The sequence below is a fragment of the Pelodiscus sinensis genome, chromosome 15, assembly GCF_049634645.1.
Source record: "Pelodiscus sinensis isolate JC-2024 chromosome 15, ASM4963464v1, whole genome shotgun sequence".
NCBI classification, from domain to species: domain Eukaryota; kingdom Metazoa; phylum Chordata; order Testudines; family Trionychidae; genus Pelodiscus; species Pelodiscus sinensis.
In genome coordinates, this window is record NC_134725.1 from 4,053,364 (window position 1) to 4,068,715 (window position 15,352).

At 59.0% G+C, this 15,352-nt stretch overlaps 1 protein-coding gene across 2 annotated transcripts; it reads right to left on the reverse strand.

The window, feature by feature from the left end:
* Positions 1 to 3,344: 3,344 nt before the first annotated feature.
* LOC142818440 (pre-B lymphocyte protein 3-like) lies at positions 3,345 to 14,733 on the reverse strand. Of its 2 annotated transcripts, none has more exons than XM_075897859.1 (2): positions 13,780 to 14,714; positions 3,345 to 6,325 (listed from the first exon to the last, which is right to left on the reverse strand). In XM_075897859.1, exons 1-2 carry the CDS (start codon positions 13,862 to 13,864, stop codon positions 5,997 to 5,999), a joined length of 414 nt encoding a protein of 137 aa, XP_075753974.1. In that variant the 5' UTR covers positions 13,865 to 14,714; the 3' UTR covers positions 3,345 to 5,996. The 2 variants fall into 2 exon arrangements, 1 of the variants encoding a protein (XP_075753974.1); XR_012895912.1 differs by having other exon boundaries at positions 6,183 to 6,417; positions 13,780 to 14,733.
* Positions 14,734 to 15,352: the final 619 nt, after the last annotated feature.

Consider the following 15,352-nt stretch of genomic DNA (forward strand, 5'->3'; position numbering starts at 1 on the left):
GAGTGCAGCACTTAGAAGTACCGCATGCTCCTGGCAGGGTGGGAGGAGCCTCTGCTTGATGCCCCGCCCCCAGAGCCTGTGCATGATGCCCCGCCCCCAGGACTGCGAGGAGAGTGCAGCACTTAGAAGTACCCCGTGCTCCTGGCAGGGTGGGAGGAGCCTCTGCATGATGCCCCGCCCCCAGAGCCTGTGCATGATGCCCCGCCCCCAGGACTGCAAGGAGAGTGCAGCACTTAGAAGTACAACATGCTCCTGGCAGGGTGGGAGGAGCCTCTGTATGATGCCCCGCCCCCAGAGCCTGTGCATGATGCCCCGCCCCCAGGACTGCAAGGAAAGTGCAGCACTTAGAAGTACCGCATGCTCCTGGCAGGGTGGGAGGAGCCTCTGCATGATGCCCCGCCCCCAGAGCCTGTGCATGATTCCCCGCCCCCAGGACTGCAAGGAAAGTGCAGCACTTAGAAGTACCACGTGCTCCTGGCAGGGTGGGAGGAGCCTCTGCATGATGCCCCGCCCCCAGGACTGCAAGGAAAGTGCAGCACTTAGAAGTACCACGTGCTCCTGGCAGGGTGGGAGGAGCCTCTGCATGATGCCCCGCCCCCAGAGCCTCTGCATGATGCCCCGCCCCCAGGACTGCAAGGAGAGTGCAGCACTTAGAAGTACCCCGTGCTCCTGGCAGGGTGGGAGGAGCCTCTGCATGATGCCCCGCCCCCACAGCCTGTGCATGATTCCCCGCCCCCAGGACTGCAAGGAGAGTGCAGCACTTAGAAGTACCGCATGCTCCTGGCAGGGTGGGAGGAGCCTCTGCATGATGCCCCGCCCCCAGAGCCTGTGTATGATGCCCCGCCCCCAGGACTGCAAGGAGAGTGCAGCACTTAGAAGTACCGCATGCTCCTGGCAGGGTGGGAGGAGCCTCTGCATGGTGCCCCGCCCCCAGAGCCTGTGCATGATTCCCCACCCCCAGAGCCTGTGTATGATTCCCCGCCCGCAGGACTGCAAGGAGAGTGCAGCACTTAGAAGTACCACATGCTCCTGGCAGGGCAGGAGGAGCCTGTGCATGATGCCCCGCCCCCAGGACCTGATTGGTGGGGGAGCATGGGAAGTCTCCTCCCCCCCCGACTGGGGCATGGGTGCTTAGTGGGAAGGAGGGGCACCCCCAAACCAATCATGGTCGGTGGGCGGGGAAGCCGGAAGCATCCTGGCTCCTCCCCTTCCTTTGGAGGCCCCGCCCCTTCCGGTTCGCCTCGGGCCCACTTCAAAAATGTTTGAACCTTGATCAGAGTCGGGCCAAATCCGAATCTTTCTCCCTCCCCTCCGGACTCCAATTTCTGAAGCCAGCTTAGGGTCCGTCCAAAGCCGAGATTACCCCTTCTGATAGATATACAAGCTGGCTGCGTCTAGACTGGCACGTTTTTCCGCAAAAGCGAATGCTTTTGCGCAAAAACTTGCCAGCTGTCTACACTGGCCGCTTGATTTTGCGCAAAAGCCCTGACGTTCTACTGTCCGAAATCAGTGCGGAAAAATGATTGTTTAAACACAGACAGATCCTTAGTTTGAAACTTTCCCACTGCAGTCCGGGCGCAGGCCGCAAGTTGGGAACCATGACAGTGCCTCCATCTGGCTGCCCCACCTGCACACAGGTGAACCTGAAGGCCTGGCGAATAAATGACCGCCTGTAAAAATCTGGAACGAACTCCGAAACAACACGGATCCGGACTCCACCTCTGATGGCTGCTGTTCGACTTTCCCTGCTTCACGGAACCACTGACGGCAACGGGGGCTGAGCGGCCGAAACGTGACGAAAACCTGGTCCCGAAGCACGCAGAAAGACAGGATCCCGGAGCGCACCCGCTTCTACATAAGAACGGCCGTACTGGGTCAGACCAAAGGTCCATCTAGCCCAGTAGCCAATCTGCCGACAGTGGCCACCACCAGGTGCCCCAGAGAGGGTGGACCGAAGACAATGATCAAGAGATTTGTCTCCTGCCGTCCCTCTCCAGCCTCTGACAAACAGAGGCCAGGGACACCATTTTATCCCCTGGCTAATAGCCTTTTATGGACCTACCCTCCATGAAATGCTCGGGCTTCTCTTTCAACTCTCAGCCTTCACAGCCTCCTCCGGCGAGGAGTTCCACAGGTTAACGGTGCGCCGTGTGAAAAAAGAACTTTCTTTTCTTAGTTCTCAACCCGCCACCCGTTCACTTCATTGGGTGCCCTCTAGTTCTTCTGTTATGGGAACTCATGAATCACTTTTCTTTATTCACTTTCTCCCCACCACTCGTGATTTTCTAGCCCTCTATCCTATCCCCCTTTCCAGATTTAGAGTCCCAGACACAGGCGCTTGGACACGCCGCAACGGGCGTGGAGACGGCCCCGGGCAGGTTGTGTGTGTCTCAGTCCAAGTTCGGCAGTGCAGCAGCCTTGGACAGATCCTCCGGCCTCTCTCCCAAAATCTTTGAAGATAGATTAGGCTCCGGCAAAATCTAAATTTTCCCCACTCCCCTCCGGACTCCAATTTTTGAAGCCAGCTAAGGTCCGGTCAAAGCAGCTAGTACCCTTTCTAATATATCAACATGCTCCATCCCAAACAGCCTCATGTCCTCCCACTACCTTCTGGGCTGTTTGACACGGGTCTTCCCCAAACACAAGGTCCCTCCCCTCCGAGGACAAAACCAATCAGCTAGATCCTTGCTCCATGGGTTCGTTTCCTGCAGCCGCCCTTTGGACCCACCCCAGCAACCTGTCTCCTCTCTCCAAATTGGAGCCCCCACCGCACTCCCTGCACTGCCTGGAAGAGAACTCGTTTCCGTCCCTTTTCCCCATGGCGTCTGTGGTGGATCGGGCCAGGTGAGGGCGAATTGCTCCAACTCGGGGCTCCTTCCACTCCTGACTAGAGGCCCGTCCCAACCAGGCCACAAACCAGCCACACCGAGCGCTTCAGCTGCCTGCCTGGCTACCCAGAAGCCTCATGAGCAAAACCCCTCAGCTTTCCCTGTGTCCCAATCAGCCCCAGGCCTAACACACAGGTGAGGGGCTATAGGACCCAATCTCACCTACTCCGAACAGGTTCTGCAGCCCCAAGAAATCGCACAGATTGGGTCATGGCTAGCAAGTTTAAAACGAATACAAGAAAGTTCTTTTTCACACGGCGTGGAGTCAACCTGTGGAACTCCTCGCCGGAGGAGGCTGTGAAGGCTAGGACTAGAACAGAGTTGAAAGAGAAGCTAGATAATTTCATGGAGGTTAGGTCCATAAAAGGCGATTAGCCAGGGGATAGAAATGGTGTCCTTGGCCTCTGTTTGTCAGAGGATGGAGAAGGATGGCAGGAGACAAATCTCTTGATCATTGTCTTCGGTCCACCCTCTCTGGGGCACCTGGTGCTGGCCACTGTCGGCAGACAGGATACTGGGCTAGAAGGACCTTTGGTCTGACCCAGTACGGCCGTTCTTATGTTCTTATTTAACACGGTAGATACGTTTCCGAAAATGATCGTGCGACGTGAAAACGTGTTATGCGGGGTCAATTTTCCCATTGAAAATCATGGAAAAGGTGGGGGTTGCGTTTCAACCCAGTACGGCCGTTCTTATGTTCTTATGTCAATTTACCCTCGGGATCTTACCCACAAGGTCACGCTGAGCCAATCCTTTCGAATCTAAAATCTAAGGCTGCGTCTACACTGGCGGCTTCTTGCGCAAGAACAAGCGTTCTTGCGCCAAATCTTGCCAGGTGTCTACAGTGCCCGCACGTTCTTGCGCAAGGAAATTTACAGTCTAGCGTCGGAAAACAGGGCGTCTTCCGGAAGAGTTATTCCTCGCCCTACGAGGAATAAACCCTCTTGCGCAAGAGGCCAGTGTAGACAGGCAACAAGAATTTCTTGCACAAGAAGCCCCTGTGGCTAAAACGTCCATCAGATCTTTTTTGCACAAGAGAATGTCCACACTGCCATGGATACGCTTGTGCAAAAGCACGTCTCTTGTGCAAACGCACATCTCTTGTGCAAAAGCACATGCCCGTGTAGACGCGCTCTTGTGGAAGAGTTTTTGCACAAGACCTCGTCGGCAAAATAGTTCTTGCGCAAGAAGCTGCCAGTGTAGACGGAGCCTAAAGGTTTATTACTAAAAGGAAGAAAAATGTGAGAGTAAGGCTTAGGGTTACCAGGCAGTCTTAAAAATATACCGGACACACTTTATAGGGAGCGAAGCGAGTCTGGCTGGGAGGAAGGGGGGGGCAGAACTGGCGGGGTGGGGGGGTTGGGAGAGATCGGAGGGGGACAGCCAACGGGAAGCAGAGCTGGTTGGCGTGGGGAGGGGGTCGGGTAGAGTGGGGCTGACCAGGAGAGATCGGGGAGGAGAGGTGGCGGACGGGAAGCAGAGCTGGTCGGCGTGGGGAGGGGAGTCGGGCAGAGTGGGGCTGGCCAGGAGAGATCGGGGAGGAGAGGTGGCGGACGGGAAGCAGAGCTGGTCGGCGTGGGGGTCGGGTGGAGTAGGGCTGGCCCGGGGAGAAGGGGGGAGCGGCTAGCGGGTGCAGGGATGTATTATTTCACATGTCCAATATTTACTGGATTTTTTTTTTACCGGACAGAGCCCCAAAAAACCAGACTGTCCGGTAGAAAACCGGACACTTGGCAACACTAGTAAGGCTGTTAAAGGAGAATACATGACATGCATCGAATCTCCCAGTTCTCAATGCAGGTTCGCAGCAGAGATATTATAACTGCTGGCTTAAAAGTCTCTGTGTACATCCTATGTCAGGATGGGTCCACGGGTCTTTCCGTCTCGTGCTTCCCTGCGAGGCTGCCTCTGGGATCAGGAGCCAAACGGATGGCCAAGATGAAGTCTGCCCCGTGGCATTTTAGATCCATCCTCGGTCTCTTCCAAGCTGGAGGGGGTCACATGGTCCGTGGCACGTAGGGTGTGTCTAGACTGCAGGGTTTTGTCGACAAAAGTGGCCTTTTGTCGACAAAACGATCCCTGCGTCTACACTTCCGCCGAGTTCTGTCGACATAACGTGGACAGAACTCGGCAGTTTTGTCCACGGTGGTAAACCTCATTCAACGAGGAAAAACGCCTTTTGTCGACAGAGTTCTCTCGACAGAAGGCGTTATTGCATCGACACCGTCCTTTGCGTCTACACTCTCATGTCGATAAATCGGCTTCCTTTGTCGACAGAACTGGATGCAGTCTAGACTCTCTTTGTCGACAGACGCTTTGTCGACAGTATCTGTCGACCAAACTTCTGTCGACAAAAGCCTGTAGTCTAGACGTACTCTTAGAGATCCATTGTCCTTTGAGCCTTGTTCGTCAGCACACCCATTGGGGGAGCATTCCTCTGCACTGCTAAGCTATAGACAGAGGTTTCCAGCACCCATACAGAGTACATGATTATAACTCCACCTACAGACATTATACAATTACATGAACAGCCTCTACAGAATCAGGAGAAGGTAAGCTTTTGTTTGACACCTCACATGCCCCCCTTTGTATACACTTTGGGGCCAACACCTGCCCCCCACAACGGGTGCAGCATTTATCTGGCTGCTCCCCTTAAAATCCAGTAACGTGAGAGCATCATGGGAGTTGTAGTCTCTAGGGCTAGATTTCAGCCCCCAGGAGCGTCGAGCAAAAGTCAGAGGCGCCGAGGGTTATGTCAGCCGGATGGAGTAGCTGTTGGGACTCCGTGAAGATGGACAGGAAAGACCAACTCCGCGGATGTGGCGGTAACTGTCACCAGGTAGGTTTGAACCTGCGGCCTTCTGGCTTGAGCGCTAAAGGCAGCTGGCTCCCAGGAGAGCTCCCTTGTGCATATCTCTCTGTAAGGCATGGACCAGTGACCACCGGAGGTGTGTGGTTTACACAGGTGTCCGGCTTCTGTCGAACAGGAACCGCCGTCGGTCACAGCTCTCTGAGCACAACCGTCTGGCGGGCCGCGCCTGTAGGCTCACTCAAGCTGTTGCTTTTTTTCCGCTCCTCACAGGTTCCCACGTGTGCGTTTCTGCATGGCTAGAGGTAGACGACGGGGTACTGAACGGAGCAGTAATAATCGGCGTCGTCGTCAGCCTGGACCCCGGCGATAGTGAGGACACAAGCGTTGTTGGCAGGGTTCTTGGTGGCGGAGAACCGGGCGGGGACGCCGGCGGGTTTGTGCTGGTCCGTCTCCGAGTTGTAGTACAGCAGGTACCTCGGAGACTGGCCGGGTCGCTGCTGGTACCAGGCTACCCCGAACTCCCTGATGTTGTACTTCGAGTTCAGGGCGCACGCGAGTTTCACCGTTTGTCCCGGCAACACGGCAATGGAGGCCGGCTGAGTCAGCACCGGCTGAGCCCTGCAGGCTGACCGACACAAGGGGGAGGTTATGGACGCATGGTGCCGATCCCCGCCCCGGTCGCAAACCTAGGGCTGTCACGGTGTCGTCGATTATCCGCTGCGTGAAAGCGTATCGGTTAACGCAATCGACAACACACAAACCTCCCCGCCTCTTGCCAGTACATAATTTAGCAGGCTGGCCAGCAGGCTGGCACCTACCCCTGCGGCGGGTCCGCGTTTAAATGGGTCTGGGAACTACCCCTGGAAGTGGGTCTGGGGCCTACCCCTGGAAATGGGTCTGGGACCTACCCCTGGAAGTGGGTCTGGGGCCTACCCCTAGAAGTGGGTCTGGGGCCTACCCCTAGAAGTGGGTCTGGGACCTACCCCTGGAAATGGGTCTGGGACCTACCCCTAGAAGTGGGTCTGGGACCTACCCCTGGAAATGGGTCTGGGACCTACCCCTAGAAGTGGGTCTGGGGCCTGCCCCTAGAAGTGGGTCTGGGACCTACCCCTGGAAATGGGTCTGGGACCTACCCCTAGAAGTGGGTCTGGGACCTACCCCTGGAAATGGGTCTGGGACCTACCCCTAGAAGTGGGTCTGGGACCTACCCCTGGAAATGGGTCTGGGACCTACCCCTAGAAGTGGGTCTGGGGCCTACCCCTAGAAGTGGGTCTGGGACCTACCCCTGGAAGTGGGTCTGGGACCTACCCCTGGAAATGGGTCTAGGACCTACCCCTGGAAGTGGGTCTGGGGCCTACCCCTGGAAATGGGTCTGGGACCTACCCCTGGAAGTGGGTCTGGGGCCTACCCCTGGAAATGGGTCTGGGACCTACCCCTAGAAGTGGGTCTGGGGCCTACCCCTGGAAATGGGTCTGGGACCTACCCCTGGAAATGGGTCTGGGACCTACCCCTAGAAGTGGGTCTGGGGCCTTCCCCTGGAAATGGGTCTGGGGCCTACCCCTAGAAGTGGGTCTGGGACCTACCCCTGGAAGTGGGTCTGGGACCTACCCCTGGAAGTGGGTCTGGGACCTACCCCTGGAAGTGGGTCTGGGGCCTTCCCCTGGAAATGGGTCTGGGACCTACCCCTAGAAGTGGGTCTGGGACCTACCCCTGGAAATGGGTCTGGGACCTACCCCTGGAAGTGGGTCTGGGGCCTACCCCTAGAAGTGGGTCTGGGGCCTACCCCTGGAAATGGGTCTGGGGCCTTCCCCTGGAAGTGGGTCTGGGACCTACCCCTGGAAATGGGTCTGGGACCTACCCCTGGAAGTGGGTCTGGGACCTACCCCTGGAAATGGGTCTGGGACCTACCCCTGGAAGTGGGTCTGGGGCCTTCCCCTGGAAATGGGTCTGGGACCTACCCCTAGAAGTGGGTCTGGGACCTACCCCTGGAAGTGGGTCTGGGACCTACCCCTAGAAGTGGGTCTGGGACCTACCCCTGGAAATGGGTCTGGGACCTACCCCTGGAAGTGGGTCTGGGGCCTACCCCTAGAAGTGGGTCTGGGGCCTTCCCCTGGAAATGGGTCTGGGACCTACCCCTAGAAGTGGGTCTGGGACCTACCCCTGGAAATGGGTCTGGGACCTACCCCTGGAAGTGGGTCTGGGGCCTACCCCTAGAAGTGGGTCTGGGGCCTACCCCTGGAAATGGGTCTGGGGCCTTCCCCTGGAAGTGGGTCTGGGACCTACCCCTGGAAATGGGTCTGGGACCTACCCCTGGAAGTGGGTCTGGGACCTACCCCTGGAAGTGGGTCTGGGGCCTTCCCCTGGAAATGGGTCTGGGACCTACCCCTGGAAGTGGGTCTGGGACCTACCCCTGGAAGTGGGTCTGGGACCTACCCCTAGAAGTGGGTCTGGGACCTACCCCTAGAAGTGGGTCTGGGGCCTACCCCTAGAAGTGGGTCTGGGGCCTACCCCTGGAAATGGGTCTGGGGCCTACCCCTGGAAGAGGGTCTGGGGCCTTCCCCTGGAAGTGGGTCTGGGACCTACCCCTGGAAATGGGTCTGGGACCTACCCCTAGAAGTGGGTCTGGGGCCTACCCCTGGAAATGGGTCTGGGACCTACCCCTAGAAGTGGGTCTGGGACCTACCCCTGGAAATGGGTCTGGGACCTACCCCTAGAAGTGGGTCTGGGGCCTACCCCTGGAAGTGGGTCTGGGACCTACCCCTAGAAGTGGGTCTGGGACCTACCCCTAGAAGTGGGTCTGGGGCCTACCCCTAGAAGTGGGTCTGGGACCTACCCCTAGAAGTGGGTCTGGGGCCTACCCCTGGAAGAGGGTCTGGGGCCTTCCCCTGGAAATGGGTCTGGGGCCTTCCCCTGGAAATGGGTCTGGGACCTACCCCTAGAAGTGGGTCTGGGACCTACCCCTAGAAGTGGGTCTGGGGCCTTCCCCTGGAAGTGGGTCTGGGACCTACCCCTGGAAGTGGGTCTGGGACCTACCCCTAGAAGTGGGTCTGGGGCCTTCCCCTGGAAGTGGGTCTGGGACCTACCCCTAGAAGTGGGTCTGGGACCTACCCCTGGAAGTGGGTCTGGGACCTACCCCTAGAAGTGGGTCTGGGACCTACCCCTGGAAATGGGTCTGGGACCTACCCCTAGAAGTGGGTCTGGGACCTACCCCTGGAAGTGGGCCTGGGGCCTTCCCCTGGAAGTGGGTCTGGGGCCTACCCCTGGAAGTGGGTCTGGGACCTACCCCTGGAAGTGGGTCTGGGACCTACCCCTGGAAATGGGTCTGGGGCCTACCCCTGGAAGTGGGTCTGGGGCCTACCCCTGGAAGTGGGTCTGGGACCTACCCCTAGAAGTGGGTCTGGGACCTACCCCTGGAAGTGGGTCTGGGACCTACCCCTAGAAGTGGGCCTGGGGCCTACCCCTGGAAATGGGTCTGGGACCTACCCCTGGAAGTGGGTCTGGGACCTACCCCTGGAAGTGGGTCTGGGACCTACCCCTGGAAGTGGGGCTGGAACCTACCCCTGGAAGTGGGTCTGGGACCTACCCCTGGAAATGGGTCTGGGACCTACCCCTGGAAGTGGGTCTGGGACCTACCCCTAGAAGTGGGTCTGGGACCTACCCCTGGAAGTGGGTCTGGGACCTACCCCTGGAAGTGGGTCTGGGGCCTTCCCCTGGAAGTGGGTCTGGGACCTACCCCTGGAAATGGGTCTGGGACCTACCCCTGGAAATGGGTCTGGGACCTACCCCTGGAAATGGGTCTGGGGCCTACCCCTGGAAATGGGTCTGGGACCTACCCCTAGAAGTGGGTCTGGGACCTACCCCTGGAAATGGGTCTGGGACCTACCCCTGGAAGTGGGTCTGGGACCTACCCCTGGAAGTGGGTCTGGGACCTACCCCTGGAAATGGGTCTGGGGCCTACCCCTAGAAGTGGGTCTGGGACCTACCCCTAGAAGTGGGTCTGGGACCTACCCCTGGAAGTGGGTCTGGGACCTACCCCTGGAAATGGGTCTGGGGCCTACCCCTAGAAGTGGGTCTGGGACCTACCCCTAGAAGTGGGTCTGGGACCTACCCCTGGAAGTGGGTCTGGGACCTACCCCTGGAAGTGGGTCTGGGGCCTTCCCCTGGAAGTGGGTCTGGGACCTACCCCTGGAAGTGGGTCTGGGACCTTCCCCTGGAAGTGGGTCTGGGGCCTACCCCTGGAAGTGGGTCTGGGACCTACCCCTGGAAGTGGGTCTGGGACCTACCCCTGGAAATGGGTCTGGGACCTACCCCTGGAAATGGGTCTGGGGCCTTCCCCTAGAAGTGGGTCTGGGGCCTACCCCTGGAAATGGGTCTGGGGCCTTCCCCTGGAAGTGGGTCTGGGACCTACCCCTGGAAATGGGTCTGGGGCCTATCCCTGGAAATGGGTCTGGGACCTACCCCTAGAAGTGGGTCTGGGGCCTACCCCTGGAAATGGGTCTGGGACCTACCCCTGGAAGTGGGTCTGGGACCTACCCCTAGAAGTGGGTCTGGGACCTACCCCTGGAAGTGGGTCTGGGACCTACCCCTGGAAGTGGGTCTGGGGCCTTCCCCTGGAAGTGGGTCTGGGACCTACCCCTGGAAATGGGTCTGGGACCTACCCCTGGAAATGGGTCTGGGACCTACCCCTGGAAATGGGTCTGGGGCCTACCCCTGGAAATGGGTCTGGGACCTACCCCTAGAAGTGGGTCTGGGACCTACCCCTGGAAATGGGTCTGGGACCTACCCCTGGAAGTGGGTCTGGGACCTACCCCTGGAAGTGGGTCTGGGACCTACCCCTGGAAATGGGTCTGGGGCCTACCCCTAGAAGTGGGTCTGGGACCTACCCCTAGAAGTGGGTCTGGGACCTACCCCTGGAAGTGGGTCTGGGACCTACCCCTGGAAATGGGTCTGGGGCCTACCCCTAGAAGTGGGTCTGGGACCTACCCCTAGAAGTGGGTCTGGGACCTACCCCTGGAAGTGGGTCTGGGACCTACCCCTGGAAGTGGGTCTGGGGCCTTCCCCTGGAAGTGGGTCTGGGACCTACCCCTGGAAGTGGGTCTGGGACCTTCCCCTGGAAGTGGGTCTGGGGCCTACCCCTGGAAGTGGGTCTGGGACCTACCCCTGGAAGTGGGTCTGGGACCTACCCCTGGAAATGGGTCTGGGACCTACCCCTGGAAATGGGTCTGGGGCCTTCCCCTAGAAGTGGGTCTGGGGCCTACCCCTGGAAATGGGTCTGGGGCCTTCCCCTGGAAGTGGGTCTGGGACCTACCCCTGGAAATGGGTCTGGGGCCTATCCCTGGAAATGGGTCTGGGACCTACCCCTAGAAGTGGGTCTGGGGCCTACCCCTGGAAATGGGTCTGGGGCCTACCCCTGGAAGTGGGTCTGGGACCTACCCCTGGAAGTGGGTCTGGGGCCTTCCCCTGGAAGTGGGTCTGGGACCTTCCCCTGGAAGTGGGTCTGGGGCCTTCCCCTGGAAGTGGGTCTGGGACCTACCCCTGGAAGTGGGTCTGGGACCTACCCCTGGAAGTGGGTCTGGGACCTACCCCTAGAAGTGGGCCTGGGACCTTCCCCTGGAAGTGGGTCTGGGGCCTTCCCCTGGAAATGGGTCTGGGACCTACCCCTGGAAGTGGGTCTGGGACCTACCCCTAGAAGTGGGCCTGGGACCTTCCCCTGGAAGTGGGTCTGGGGCCTTCCCCTGGAAATGGGTCTGGGGCCTACCCCTGGAAGTGGGTCTGGGGCCTACCCCTGGAAGTGGGTCTGGGGCCTTCCCCTGGAAATGGGTCTGGGACCTTCCCCTGGAAATGGGTCTGGGACCTACCCCTGGAAGTGCGTCTGGGACCTACCCCTGGAAGTGGGTCTGGGACCTACCCCTGGAAGTGCGTCTGGGACCTACCCCTGGAAGTGGGTCTGGGACCTACCCCTAGAAGTGGGTCTGGGACCTACCCCTGGAAGTGGGTCTGGGACCTACCCCTGGAAGTGGGTCTGGGGCCTTCCCCTGGAAGTGGGTCTGGGACCTACCCCTGGAAATGGGTCTGGGACCTTCCCCTGGAAGTGGGTCTGGGACCTACCCCTAGAAGTGGGTCTGGGACCTACCCCTGGAAATGGGTCTGGGACCTACCCCTGGAAGTGGGTCTGGGGCCTTCCCCTGGAAGTGGGTCTGGGACCTACCCCTGGAAATGGGTCTGGGACCTTCCCCTGGAAGTGGGTCTGGGACCTACCCCTGGAAATGGGTCTAGGACCTACCCCTGGAAATGGGTCTGGGACCTACCCCTGGAAATGGGTCTGGGACCTTCCCCTAGAAGTGGGTCTGGGACCTACCCCTAGAAATGGGTCTGGGACCTACCCCTAGAAGTGGGTCTGGGACCTACCCCTGGAAATGGGTCTGGGACCTACCCCTGGAAGTGGGTCTGGGACCTACCCCTGGAAGTGGGTCTGGGACCTACCCCTGGAAATGGGTCTGGGGCCTACCCCTAGAAGTGGGTCTGGGACCTACCCCTGGAAGTGGGTCTGGGGCCTTCCCCTGGAAGTGGGTCTGGGACCTACCCCTGGAAGTGGGTCTGGGGCCTACCCCTGGAAGTGGGTCTGGGACCTACCCCTGGAAGTGGGTCTGGGACCTACCCCTGGAAGTGGGTCTGGGGCCTACACCTGGAAATGGGTCTGGGACCTACCCCTGGAAATGGGTCTGGGACCTACCCCTGGAAATGGGTCTGGGGCCTACCCCTGGAAATGGGTCTGGGGCCTTCCCCTGGAAGTGGGTCTGGGACCTACCCCTGGAAATGGGTCTGGGGCCTACCCCTGGAAATGGGTCTGGGACCTACCCCTAGAAGTGGGTCTGGGGCCTACCCCTGGAAGTGGGTCTGGGGCCTTCCCCTGGAAATGGGTCTGGGACCTACCCCTAGAAGTGGGTCTGGGGCCTACCCCTGGAAATGGGTCTGGGGCCTTCCCCTGGAAATGGGTCTGGGACCTACCCCTGGAAGTGGGTCTGGGGCCTTCCCCTAGAAGTGGGCCTGGGACCTACCCCTGGAAATGGGTCTGGGGCCTACCCCTGGAAGTGGGTCTGGGGCCTTCCCCTGGAAGTGGGTCTGGGGCCTTCCCCTGGAAATGGGTCTGGGGCCTACCCCTAGAAGTGGGTCTGGGGCCTTCCCCTGGAAATGGGTCTGGGGCCTACCCCTGGAAATGGGTCTGGGGCCTACCCCTAGAAGTGGGTCTGGGGCCTACCCCTGGAAGTGGGTCTGGGGCCTTCCCCTGGAAATGGGTCTGGGACCTTCCCCTGGAAGTGGGTCTGGGACCTACCCCTGGAAGTGGGTCTAGGACCTACCCCTGGAAATGGGTCTGGGGCCAACCCCTGGAAATGGGTCTAGGACCTACCCCTGGAAATGGGTCTAGGACCTACCCCTGGAAGTGGGTCTGGGACCTACCCCTAGAAGTGGGTCTGGGACCTACCCCTATAAGTGGGTCTGTGGCCAACCCCTAGAAGTGGGTCTGGTTTAACAAAAAATACCAAACACTTCCTCCCTCCCCCCCAAAAAACCAGGAAAAAATTCTGGGGGAGACTAAAGTTGTTGAGAAAAAAAAAAAAGGGGGCGCCGTGCCTTTAAATGCCCCCTCGCCCCTCGCTCCCCGACCTGCCCCAGACGCGGCAGGGGGAAATGCTCCCCGTTGGGCTTCCGTCCGAGGGAAACAGGAAATACTGGACATTTCACATGTCGGGTATTTTCTCGTTTTTTTTTACCAGGCGAGGGCTTCGAATAACGGATCGTCCGGGCGAAAACCTAGCAACCGTAGTCTGAGACCGAGGCAGCAGCGCTAAGAGGGAGGGGGCTACGTGGGAGTGGGGCCGTCCCCGGGAACTGGACTCTAAAAATTCACGCAGCCACTCGACTATTCGTGTAACCGATATCGAACATCCCGGCTCAAACCTGCGACGGGATCGCCTCCGACGTCGCTTCCCCGCCGGCTCCGGGTTCGCCCTGCCCTGCCCGTCCCCGTCGGCAGCCCGGCGCCGGCGTGGCTCCCCTCTGCCTCCCCCGGGAACGTACCTGGCACCCACGCCGTGGGGAGGAACAGAGCCAGGAGCCACGGCCCCATCGCTGAGGCCTGGGTGGGCGCCGGAGGGACAGCCATCGGCCGCTGCGGTGCACCCTGGTGTGGTGCGACTCGGCAGCAGCTCGTCAGCCCTGGCAGGCCCGACAGAGCAAACGGGGCTATGCAAATGAGCCCGGGGGCTCGGGGACGTCTCCGTCACCCTGCCCTGTGTACCGTGCAGCCACACGGCCGGCTCTGGGGGAGGCTCGAAGCTCTGCAGGGAAGAACGCAGGCCCGGCTGTATTTCGGGCTCCGTTCTTTGCTGTGGGATCCACCCTCCACGTCCGGCCTGCCCTCCCCTCGGCCGGTGCCTGCGGAGGAGAACGAGGAGGGGGGTTAATCCGGCCGTGGCTGCCTCACGGCCTCGCGCCGGGCCGGTGCCCCCACGGAGAAAGCGGGGGCAAGGAACCCCCCTCGCTTGCAGGAGCCGGGAGGCGGCAGCCCCTCGATTTTCGGCAACGCGGCGGGGAAAGGACACGGGGAGGAGAACCGGAGCAGGCCAGAGCGAGCCGCTTTCCTCTGAGAGACATGGAGGTGTATCCGGAGCCGGTCACAAGGCCGGAGCTGTCCCCGGGCGGCTGGTTCACCTCAGACTCTGAGCGGAGAAGGAGCCCAGGACTGGGCCCGGTGACAGAGCGACTGCTGCCGGGCCTGGACACGTGGAGTCAACCCGCCTCCTGCCTGGATGCCGGTTCTGGATCAGCTCTGCCCTGCTGCCAGTATCTATGGTGCCTGAGATCAGCCTAGGAGCCTCTGGTACCCATGCGTGCCCCCTAGCAACAACAGCATCTTCGCCTGCCTAGCGACAGCCCCAGGCGTCGGCTGGTTCCCTTTGGCCCTGCTGATATGGGGAGAGTCTGAGGGATCCGGAACCCAAGGATAAAAGGGGTTGATGGTGTCACCCACGACAAGGCAGGTCCCCGGGCACCAGCTTGGTGATAGTGAAGTCTGACTTTATTTTGCACAAACACATCCACAAACAAACAATTTAGCTGAGCACCTCCTGATTAGGGTTGAGCAAAAAATGGGGAAAAGAAAAAAGAGAGAGAAAAGAAAAAAGAGAAAACAGAGAGGGAAACAAGAAAAAAGAGAGAGGGGAAAAAGGAAAAAAGGAAAAAGAGAGAGAGAAAAAGAGAGAGAAAGAGGAAAAGAGAGAGAGAAAAGAAAAAAGAGATAAAAGAGAGGGAAACAAGAAAAAAGAGAGAGGGGGGAAAAGGAAAAAAGGAAAAAGAGAGAGAAAGAGAAAAGAGAGAGAGAAAAGAAAAAAGAGATAAAAGAGAGGGAAACAAGAAAAAAGAGGGGGAAAAAGGAAAAAAGGAAAGAGAGAGAGAGAAAAAGAGAGCGAGGAAAAGAGAGAGAAAAGAAAAAAGAGATAAAAGAGAGGGAAACAAGAAAAAAGAGAGAGGGAAAAAGGAAAAAAGGAAAAAGAGAGAGAGAAAAAGAGAAAGACGAAAAGAGAGAGAAAAGAAAAAAGAGATAAAAGAGAGGGAAACAAGAAAAAAGAGAGAGGGAAAAAAGGAAAAAGAG

What these genes read in the sequence shown, in the direction of transcription:
- LOC142818440 (XM_075897859.1), bottom strand. Translation starts at nt 13,864, where the DNA reads ATGGCTGTCCCTCCGGCGCCCACCCAGGCCTCAGCGATGGGGCCGTGG. An exon ending in CCCCACGGCGTGGGTGCCAG is followed by an intron (nt 6,326 to 13,779) that starts GTACGTTCCCGG and finishes TGTGTCGGTCAG; the next exon opens with CCTGCAGGGCTCAGCCGGTG.